Below are 11,635 nucleotides of genomic sequence, written 5' to 3'. Positions count from 1 at the left end.
GACTCACACCCAGGCAGCCTTGTTCCAGGGCCACCAAGTGGTACTGCTCCTCTGGGGAATGTGTCCTGTTGACCTTGGGAGCTCGGAGAACTCTCCAAGCACATTACAGCCCTTTATTTCATCTAGTGGGTGTGTGAGTCAGCTGTGCCGCGGAGCTTGATGTGAGGTCAGAAGTCACAGCAGCATCCATCTGCCACTCCATGCATCCTGGTTCAGGGGCAGCGATAAAGTGGGAGGGGTAAAGAGAGAGGCGGGGCCACCTCAGCCAGCCCAGGGCTGATAAGGAAGAATGGCTTCTCAGGCTCTTGGCAGCAGAGGTGGGTTCAAGGAGGGCAGGTTTGCAGGCAGCCTGGTAGGTGGCATTTCAAGGAGCCTTTTTGTCCCGGCTCATCCACAGGATTCCTCAGTCCTGTAGGAAACCTGAATTGTGCCCAAGCCTTCACTCCTGAGGTTGTGCTAGGAGTGACAGCCCCAGGACTGGCACTGGTAGCTTATGGTGCCCGTGCCAGGCTAATTGTCTCTGGCCCTCAGACCATGTTTTCCTGGCACATGTCCTTGCTGATAATTGGACTGCTGAGTGGCACACGCTGCTGTGCATGTTGTCTGACACCCAGCTCCGCTGAAGGAAGGGGTCACAGCCTTGGAGGCCAATGACTGGCCGGAGCCCCAAGTTCCGCCTCCGAGGCTGGTCCAGGTGGCTTGCTGGGGTCAAGAGGCTGCTCTGCACTAAACCTTTACCCCTTGATTCATCCTTGGAGTCAGAGATACGAGCCACTTGCTGACTAAAAAGAGCCTCAGAGTGTCAGCTGTTGTTGGAAATGCAGTGTGGACATTATTCAGTCATTCCCATTTTAGCTAAGTTTTTTTTATTTAATATTTTTCTTTCACTGTCCGATTGGAGTGTGTCTTTTAGATGTATGTAGTTTAACAAGGTATGCAGGTCATTAATTCCGATTTTGTCTCATTTATGCCCCATAGGGCATCACTTTGGTGAATCTCTGCTCAGTCCCCTTAACTCACTGCATCAGCATTCTCTTTTACTTTTTCCAGAAATTTCCCATCAAAGTTTCACTCTATATTCAGGATGTGAGAACTGCTGGATAGAGTTATACAATGAGGTTGTCGCTGCTAACCATTTAAGGTGTTTATTCATTCACAAATAAAATCTTTATTGAGTTCTGGTCATATGTCAGGCACTGTGCCAGGCGTTTTGGGTATAGCATGGAATGAAGCTCAGATGTTCAAATCCCCATGAGTTTCAAGACCATCTAACTGGTAGCCCACTTGTTACTTTGAGGACATGTTCCTAGGGAAAGCCCACTCCCCTAGCCCACCCAAACCTTCCTAACGTTTCTCCAGCCTCTTACTAAATGCTCACCCTGGTCTGGTGAGTAGAGATTAGCAGTGTTATTAGCAGAGAGGACACTTTTGTTAGACAGATGTCAAACCAGGGTAGTCGCTCCTATTTGAAGCAAGATCCTCATCGGTGGTCTGGCATTTGGAAAGGATGCAGGGACCTGGAAAGGAATTTCACATACATTAGCAAGTGACCAGGGCTCCAGTTCTGGCTCATGGTTGAAATGCAGAGCAGGAATCAGGCAGGAGGATGGGTCGCTTGGGGAAGGGAGAATGTGAAGACTGTTGCTGTTCCAGCACGAGGGAGCCCGTGGATCATGTAAGGGCACTGCAAGCAGGGTGTGGGTGGCAAGACTAATTTTAGCCCACCTCCTGGTGGGGATGAGCTGCTAATGTATTTGTATAGCTGGGTAAATTTGGTTAGAAACCAGGAGGAATTGAACTGCCAGGTTGAGAGATTTTGTAACTAGATATGTGGGCTGGGCAAGGCAGAGACCGATAAATCCCAAAGCTTTTGGGCTGGTGCGATCCCACCACGACTATTTCGTTCCATGACCCATGTAACTGTTGTATGCCATATGTCTATTCCATAATTAAAGCTAATTAAAATTGATTTGGTTAGTGAGTGTTTGAGGAGTTTCACAATAACTCTTTAGATAACTAGAGATGCTTTGGGATGTCACAAAAAGAGCATTTGGAATAACTGAGCTAGATTTGGAATAACTAAAGCAGAGATGTGCAACGAAGGCTGGCAGTGGAATGGCAATTCGGGAGTTTGAGTTTGAAAGTATGCTGAGTCAGGATCCTAGGAGTTTGGGATTGTAATCTGTATGCTGGTAAACTGCTCTCTGAACACAGCCACCACCACCTTGCTTTACAGCGTTTGACAGTTGCTATGTAAATACTCCCACCACGGTGGGTGTCCAGTTACTACCGGCTTCTTTACTGGCTCACACAATTCCTGCATAAGTCATAATCAGCCCTTGTAAGGCCAGGGCAAGGTGACTCCCTCACACCAGTATAACCCTGACTGAGCTTCTGGTCAGCTTGGTGGTGGTTTTGGGTAAATCACTTCACTTCTCTGGATCTTAGTTTTATCATCAATAAAGTGAAGTTGCAGAGTTAGCCTCCCAGTAATGTAGTCGGTGTTTTGGGGCAGGACTAACATCCTGTTATAAGCCAAAAGAGTCTCAGCAGGTTTTCATGAACCTTATTGTGATACGTCAGAACATGTAATTGTATATCTGAGTCCGTGTCATAATTAACCATGTTCTGCTTCCTGCTGTCGCCGCTGTGTGTCCTTCTCCAGCACCTCTTCCCAGGAGGATTAAAAATGGCAGTGTGCAATGAGCCAAACTTCAGGGCAGAATTCTCTGACCCCAGTGGTGTAAGAAACCATGTCCATGGTCGGTCAGAGAAGTCTACATTCTATGGTCAGGCTCTAGGAGTCAGGTGAGGGGATGAGACAACTATATCCTCTATATCCTCATAGTGACCTCTAGTTCAGGTACAGTAGTGTGTCTGATCACGGGACCCACATGTGGTCTTCCCTGAACTAGTAGCAACATGGGGGGTTATTTTGCTCCAAACGTTTTGAAGGCAAGGACTCTGTCCTTCATATTTACATGTGACAAATCCTGGTATCTTATAGAGACTAAGTAAGTGTTTGTTGAGAGAAAGAATAAACTTTTTGGGCAAATGCTGAATTTTATTCCCTTCCCCCAATTTATTGAGATATCACGTTGTGTAAGTTTAAGGTATATGACATGACTTTCTGCATTTTAAAATATTAATTCGAAAGTAGACACGAGCTACCTGTGATTATCTTAATAATGCTGAAAAATGTATTTTGTAAATGCAAGAAATTATTTTCTTATTGTAATAGAAAACTTTTCAGTGTCTTCAGTTCAACATTGGGCATTTAGATTTACCTTCCTTTAGATAACACACTTGATACACAAACAGAAGAGAAACATGGAGAGAAACATGAATGAGAAAAACCCCGCCCGGAGAGACCAGGTATTTACAACCCGCCCATGAGTACCTTTCTGAAAAGGAAAAAATAATACTGATATATAGAGTGTATTTATTTATACGTGTGCCATTTTACCAGCACTTCCTCCTCATTGTGACCCTCATAAGCTAAGTATTGTTATTCCCCTTTTAAAGATTTTTTTTAATATATTTTATTGATTTTTCACAGAGAGGAAGGGAGAGAGATAGAGAGTTAGAAACATCGATGAGAGAGAAACATCGATCAGCTGCCTCCTGCACATCTCCTACTGGGGATATGCCTGCAACCCAGGTACATGCCCTTGACCGGAATCGAACCTGGGACCTTTCAGTCCGCAGGCCGATGCTCTATCCACTGAGCCAGACCGGTTTCGGCTGTTATCCCCCTTTTACAGAAGATGAAACTGAGACTCAGAGAGGTTCGGCCATGGAGCCAGCCAGTGGCAGAGCCCCAGGTCAGCGCCCCAAGGCTGTGCTCTTCTGGCCGGGCCAGGCTGCCTGCGGGCTTTCTGGGTTTCCTTTCCCCGGCGCCGCTGTTCCTTGTTTGCTGTGGGGTTTGGATGCTTTCACATGTGAGGGAACCTAGCTCAGCCCACGACCAGGCAAACGGAAGCACCAGCCTCCGACAGGGCTCTGAGCAAATACACCAGGTCAGGCCTGTCCCACATGCGGTGGCTGGGCTGTACTTTGCCCCAGTGAATCAGCTCCATGGAGGCCCGGCAGTTGCAAAGGTAACTGACTGGCTGTAGATTGGAGGGCCAGGTGAGTCTTGGTAGATGTGGCACCTGGACTTTGGCAGTCTCCACGAGGAGCGGAGACATCCTTGGGCCAGGTTCCCGGAGCCGCGCTGAAGGAAGGTGGCAAGGCGTCCGAGCAGGTGTGTGGGGACCTAGCTCCCTTGTGCCCTCTCTCTTACCTGTGCTTGCTGGGCTGTCAGGTTAGCAGAGGCAACATTGGCCTCACTGGGGCCCGGGAGGGTCATGGAGGTGAGCTCGCAAGAGTGACTTGTCACTGTGGATGGAACGTCTTCATTCTGAGAATCTTAGTTGCCTTTGAGTTGCTGCGCTTAATTATAACCTGAGGTCTAACTTACTGGAGTTGATCTCTCTTGGCAACAAAAGGACGGGATTTTGGCGAAGAGATTGGGTGTTGTGCCTTTGCAGTCAGGGAAGGCTGCCCAGTGAAATATCTGGGGACAGGGTGACAGAGACTTTCTTACATGTGTCCAGATGGTACTGAGTGCCTCGGGCCTTCAGGAAAGACCCACACACGCTTTCACTGTGTCTGGAGCATTTGGCCTCTGCTGGAATTTGCTGGAAAAAGCCTGCATTTTTTTTTCAGGAAAGTGGGCTAACCTGGGCAAAAGGGTGCTAGTTACCCCGAGCGGGGGTTGATCTCGGGGTGGAAGGCACTTGTGCGCCTTGCTCTTCTGGGCTGATCTGTTTACAGCCCTCGGCTCATCGCGGTGGACCCTGGCTCCGTGGCATTTGAGCAGTGACATGTTGATTTCCACACATACCCTTTGACCTTTGTCCCGATAAGGATTTTTGTTTTAGGCAGGGAGCGTCAGGAGTGGGAGCAAGTGAAGTGGCTTCCATCAGAATATTTCCGCTGAAAACCGTCCCCAACAGAGAAAAAACAGGGTCTGACCGAGCTAACGAATTCTCCCAACACAAGGGGATCCCTGAGCAGCTGCGAGGTCTGGGGTGAGCTCTTCCTTTCGGGGGGCAGCTGGATGGGGGCAGTCCCCTGTGATGTGGGCCGAGGAGCTGGGAAGGCAGTCTGTCCTTGGAGCCTTTTCCCATTTTGAAGAATAAGTGGGGAGAATCAGTTTGATTCTGGGGAGACTTCCAGGTTTTAAAGTCTCCAGCCAGGAGGATCACCATGACATGGCTCTCCAGGTGGTCATGGAAGCAATCCCAAACCTTTGTCTTGGTGGGTCCCCTGGAGGAGAGGCCCGCATGGCCTTGTTTGGGGCTGAGTTCTAAAGGTGAATTTAAGGATTCAGAGATGTCTCTTGAGGTCAATTTCAGCTTCTTTTTGTTTAGGAAATGCCTTCAGCTACCCTCACTACCCCAACCTTTATCTCCAACACTAACTACTATTTATTGAACAATTACCATAGACCAGATAGTGAACTGGGCATTTCATAAGTTATCTCTAATTCTGACAGTAACCCTGCAAGCTAGTCATTATGATCCCCATTTTATGGATAAGGAAATTGAGGCTTGAACTAATTAACTAGCTAATAAGTGGCAGAGTTAGGATTTGACCTCTGGTCTAAATCTAAGCCCACTCTATTTCCATGATAGCTTAGGATCCCCATAGTAAATGTTGAATAAATATTTGCTGGTGGAATAAATGGACATTTATTTAATTGGAATACTTTGATAGGGTTTTGGCGCTTCATCTATTACTGTTCTGCCTCTCATGCCTCCCACATCTATTATTGCTCCAACTAATTACACTTTTTAATTTTTAAAGCAACAACCATATAGTTGTCTAATCTGTTGTTTATTTCATGTATCTGTTTGAGATTTTCCTCCAGATATTTCTATATCAGTAGCCATGTGGTTTGTTTTAGATAGAAGATTTTGAGGACCATAAGTGCGTTTTTAATAAAACTCAATCAACCATCATGTTTGGATATAAACCTAAAGTAATGATAATTTTGGGGTCTTTTTGTTTTGTCTGCAGGAAGATAAAATAACTACACAACTGACTAAAAAAAGAGAGACATTCAGAAGGTCAGGGATGGAACCCTGGATTCCCCAGCAGCCGCTGCAGCCCCGGGGGAGGCCCCCAGCCCCATCCCAGGGTCCAGACCGAGGTCTTCGGAGAGATGGATATCATCGGCCGGTTCCTCACTCTTGGCACAAGGGAGAGAGGTTCCATCAATGGCAAGACATCCGAGGGAGCCCCCAGCCACAGCAGGACCCCAAGGCAGACCACCAGCAGCAGCCTCATTACATACCCAGGCCTGGGGAATGGCATCAGCCTGTGGCCGGGGTGGACTATTACGAAGGGGGTTATCACCCTCACTTGTATTCACGGTATGGATTTAGAGCTTGGAATTGACCCAACCCTCCTGAGTGCTTATGAACAGATTGTTCTTGTCCTTCTTCCTTTTCCTTTTATTTCTCCTCTCTTTTTTTTTCTTTTTCCTCCTCCACCCTACTACATTGATTTGGCTAAACCCTTTGCTCTCTCAAATTGACTGAAAAGAATAGTTCCCCTTTCTGTATCCCCTGGTGGGACTTCTTAAAGAAGCCATCAGGATCTGATTGAGTGTTGGGGGCCGGGGAGAGGATAGGAGGAATGAGAGAATGGTGACATTAAAGAGAGCAGATGAAACCCTCTATTCCAGGATTACAAAAAGGCAATACTGTAAATATATGTAGACGATGGAACAGCCTCTCCTAGGGATCCCTATAAAAACTTCCTCATCATCTTTGAACCACTCTGATGCAGGGTTAATATGACACCACCAGCATCAACAAGAGCCCTAGCACCTAGAACAGTATCTAAAATGTGGTAGGCATCCAGAAAAAATAAAACGCATTGAATGAATGGATGGGAACTTAAAAGAAAAATCAACCTCAGAGAGAGCAGATGTAAGGTTGCAGGCTCCACATTCAGAAGGAAGGGGAGGTGAGGTAATTCTAGGTTGGAGAATCTAGAATTCCTACTTCTGGGTTCTAACTGAGAGCACTGGACGCAATGTTTTATGGAATATTGGAAGCCACCTGTGTCCACTTTGGCTTTTCGAGGTGGGGTGGTATTTATCTGCCCACAGATTCAGGATTGAAATTATGACAACTATTTTAAAGAATTTTGCCCTATGAAATGCTAAAGAATTATTAATTGATGAAAATACTAACAACCTGACATTCCTTTCCCAGTCTTTGTGTATTGTTGAATCCTCAAAGGAAGGTATGTTAAGGACAGAGGCAATCAGATTTAAGGTAGTCCAAGCTGACCTTTTCATCTCATTTCCATCTGTAATATGCATGGGAATTACAATGGCCTATTGGTCGTCTCTGGAAGTGGTTTTCTAGGATACTATCAGAGCAGTGCTTTCTAAGACAATATCTTATGTGGTTGGATGTAGGTACTTGAAGAGTAAGAGAGATCATGGGGAAGAAGAATGAGACACTTTGCTATAAGGATCCCAGCTTTGTTCTGAATCAAAGCTCTTACTCCTGCTCTGGGCCTGGATTTTCTGTGTATGGGATCTAGAATTAACTGTGCCTTTTAAGCAGGTACTAGACCAGGGTCACAATTCTGTCCTCTGAAGTTGTTTAGTTTGTCCAGTCTCCCATTGGTGTCTCTCTTTACCGCACTCATCCTGGAAATGACTGGCCTTCACTGTGCTATTTTAGGCCAGGCATGGAGGATCCATACCAGAAGTATCACTCTTCTGTAAGGGAAGAATATCCGTATGGAAGTTATTACTACCATGGGCACCCACAGCAGCAACCAGAAGAAAGAGGTATGGAATAACCTCCCAGAGGTCTTTGGGGTGGTGCAGCTGGTCAGTAGGCGGGGCAGAGGCCAAGGGAGCCATGCTCAGAGCCTCACCTTGGGCACCTGCTCTACTGGGGTAGAAAGAACTCCCGCCCCTGCCTACCTCTTTCTTGGCCAGATGAGGTCACAGCAAAGACACTACTGCTTGCTGTCTCGAGGAGAAGGGACAAAAAGCAGTCATTTTCTTGGTACTTGTAGATGACAGTACTGAAACTATCTTTATGCTACTAATATTATGGATAGCCTGCATTTCATCCACATGTTTTCTTCTACTTCTCATTATAGCCAAGATTATGGTCTCTGACCAAGTATCAGTGACGTCCTCAAGTGTGTGACTGGGCTGCAATGAGCCTGACCACCATTTACCCTGAGAGTGCAGATATGCACCATTAGGAATTTATACCCTATACAATCGTAAGGCTTTAGGTATATGCTAATGGCTGCTAGCAGAGAGAAATCTGTTTCAACATTGAACACACACACACACACACACACACACACACGCACACACTCACACATGATCATCACCATTGTACGGTTGTATAGGGCCGTGCTAGTTGGTTCAGGGAGGACTGAGGGGCATCTCATCATTAGCTCTCACCAATTTTATTCATTTTGGCGAATGTGTTTTGTACCTACTGTGCTCCAGTAACTCAGCTTCACAGCTTGCGAGTGTGTTTTCGGAACTTTCACAAACAGGAAGTGACCTGCTTTATTTATTTTTTTTCTGAGGGTGCAGTGCCAAGGCAAGCGAGTCCTTATGTCCGGCATGAAGACTATCGAGATCAAAAGTACCTCAATGAACATCATCGTGAAAACCAGAAGAGTCCATTTGGAACACACAGTGAGACCCCGTTCCAGTAAGTGTGAAAGGAGAGGCCAGGTCAACATGATTCAGCCCGACTCAAACTCTGTTAGGAAATCTTATAGCGTGTGGTGCTGGGCCCTCATTTCGGGCAGCCTGTCGTCCGCTTCTGTTGTGGGGATGTGGGGGTTTTGTTCTCGGGGACGGAGGTGTAGCCCAGGATGGCCCGGGCGAGCGGTGAACAGGAACCCTGGGAGGAGAGATTCTTAACTCAGAGATGTGGTTCTCAAACCTGGGCTAGTCTGAGTCCTGTTTCTTGAGGTCCATCAGAAAGCAGGCCCTTTGTCCTGTGTTGGTCTCGTGATTGGGTCCTGCCTGGGGCTGGGACGCTTCTCTTCTGCCTACTCCTGTGCCCTAAGAATGGGACATCTTTTGGGATCAGGCAAGCAGGGGACGGGAACAGCCTTTTGTACTAGTACCTGTCCTGGTGCCCTTGGCCTGGCACCTTTACCCTGGAACCCATGAATCCGACTGCTCTGATTTAAGTCATTCCAGATGTCAGGCAGCAGGGACCACGCTTCTCTGCAGGGTTCGGGGCAGCGTCTAGTAACTGCACTGGGGAGCCCTGGAGCCCCCGTTTTCTTGGTATTAACAGATTGAGGTGGTGAATGGAAGGACAGTGCTTCTCCCTGCGGCACACAGGCCGACCTGACACCTGTCCGCACTCGACAACAGAACCACCTCCAGCAGAGAGCAGCTCAGCCTTGCTGGCTTGCCCAGGACCCCTCTCACCTCTCCTGTCATTTTGCTGCAGATCTCAGAGTGGGAACCCTTATAGAGACAGCCCTGCTTCCAACTCTGGACAGGAGTGGCCTGGGGACCTGCTTCCGGAGAGTGTGCTAACTGGTGCCCAGAAGCATAAGGTAACTTGAAGTGACATGGGGGCTGGTGGCCTGTGACAGTGCCTCCCAACTACATTGTCAGCAGTGGCAGGCAGGGCCCTGGGGGTGGGCTCTCCAGTGGCCAGCAGACTGAGTGGTCCAATTCTTCCCTCCTTGGCAGAGCCTCCACTCATCCCTCCTCTTTTCCCTATTTTCCTGTTTTAATCTGAAGGGCCTGGGACCCTGATCTGGCCTTTTTGCATTTTTGTCAAATTGACTGAATCAGGAAATGTCATGCAGGTCACTCTGAGGTGCTGGGAAACAGAGAAGAGGCTGCCAGTACTTTGGTTCACCCAGGAAGTGAGAAGTTGCTGGAATCTTTTAATTCAGGGCTGAAAAGCAGAGCTTGAAGCCTGTCTTGACGTTTAATTTTATTTATTTATTTATTTACAAAGCATTATTTTATTTTATTTTATTTTTTTAAAATATATTTTATTGATTTGTTACAGAGAGGAAGGGAGAGAGATAGTTAGAAACATCGATGAGAGAGAATCATCGATCAGCTGCCTCCTGCACATCTCCTACTGGGGATATGCCCGCAACCCAGGTACATGCCCTTGACCGGAATCGAACCTAGGACCTCCCAGTCCGCAGGCCGACGCTCTATCCACTGAGCCAAACCGGTTTCGGCACAAAGCATTATTTTAAAATATATATTTATTGATTTCAGAGAGGAAGGGAGAGTGAGAGAGAGATAGAAACGTCAAAGATGAGAGAAAATCATTGACCGGCTGCCTCCTGCATGCCCCACACTGGGGATGGAGCCTGCAACCCGGGCATGTGCCCTGACCAGGAATTGAACCTTGATCTCCTGGTTCATAGGTCAACGCTCAACCACTGAGCCATGCCAGCTGGGTTGTCTTGACTTTTTAGGAGACCGTCTCTGTCTTCTAAAATCTTACTGTATATATCACCTGGGCCATAAAATGGAGCTCTCAAATTTTTTAAAAATAAACATTTATTTTGGAAACATTTTAGGTTTATAGAAAAGATGCAAAGGCACTATGGTGACCAGCTTTTAATTTTTGACAGTCTTGTATAGATTTTGTTTCCCTGATTGGATTTGTATGGTTTTTGAGAACAGTTTCTTCTGTATACCTAATGCTCAGTAGGGCAGGGCACATGCTGTCATGAAAGCAGCCACACACATACACACTTTACCACGTACAAAGAACTTCTGCATCCAGTGCTTTATTTGCATCCTCCCAGGAGGTAAGTTCCATGAATTTTTTGTGGGCCTGTATCCCCAGGGAAAGCACGGTGCCTAGAGCATAGTAGGTGCTCATTAAACAGCTGCAGAATGAACACATGATTAAGTACGTGAACTATGCAGAGCAGCTATGATTATCTATGTTATAGATGAGGGTACCCAGCTCAGAGAGCCCAAGCCACTTGTCACTAGGTCATAGCAGCTCTGTATTGACAAAGCTGGGATTTGATTCCTGGCCTCCTGGCCCCTCCTGGGCCCAAGGCCTGCACTCTTTCCACTGGGACCTATGCATCCCTTAGCAAACACCTGTCAAACGAATCATCCATCCCTGTCCTTTCAACACATTCACATTCACTGTATTTATTTGAAAGTTTGGAACACCTGGGAGGACCATCTCTCAGAAACTGTTTCTGATTCTTCCTGTGTACGTGTTTTCTTTGTTTTTCACTTCCAGCCACCACTGCCCCACGAGTCCAACCTTCTCCAGCAGCATGAGTCTGGTCTCAGCTCCAGTGGCTATGAGCTCAGTCAGTACATGGCAGATGCCTCCGAGCCTTATGTCCCCACGGCTTCAACAGTTTGGAGACCAGTGCAGGCTGGTGGGTGCTGAAGTGATCAAAGGAGTTGGTTGAGTCTGATGGGAAGAGGGCTGGAGGGCAAATTTCTTGGAAAGACACCTTACCCTGGTTTGTAAGAGTAGAGCATTGTTCGCCTCATTTGCTTACCTAGGTCTCCTGGGCAGAGAGGCCAACATGGCTCCGTTTCCCACCTTTTCTCTTTACT

General features: G+C 47.1%; 1 protein-coding gene across 1 annotated transcript in view; it reads left to right on the top strand.

The window, feature by feature from the left end:
* Window positions 1-6,123: 6,123 nt before the first annotated feature.
* Window positions 6,124-11,635, top strand: part of SEC16B (SEC16 homolog B, endoplasmic reticulum export factor) — a gene marked incomplete at its 5' end in the record, with an annotated part of 32,363 nt that continues 26,851 nt past the window's right edge. Inside the window, 5 exons of the mRNA XM_081111823.1 lie at window positions 6,124-6,422; window positions 7,752-7,861; window positions 8,636-8,756; window positions 9,516-9,624; window positions 11,307-11,451. Coding sequence (XP_080967949.1) covers window positions 6,124-6,422; window positions 7,752-7,861; window positions 8,636-8,756; window positions 9,516-9,624; window positions 11,307-11,451 — 784 coding nt within the window. The remainder of the gene's footprint in view (window positions 6,423-7,751; window positions 7,862-8,635; window positions 8,757-9,515; window positions 9,625-11,306; window positions 11,452-11,635) is intronic.

The sequence above is a fragment of the Myotis nattereri genome, assembly GCF_964212035.1.
Source record: "Myotis nattereri genome assembly, chromosome: 18".
In the NCBI taxonomy this organism is placed as follows: domain Eukaryota; kingdom Metazoa; phylum Chordata; class Mammalia; order Chiroptera; family Vespertilionidae; genus Myotis; species Myotis nattereri.
The sequence above is the reverse complement of the archived record's forward strand: the minus strand, read 5'-3'. Positions and strand labels throughout refer to the sequence as shown.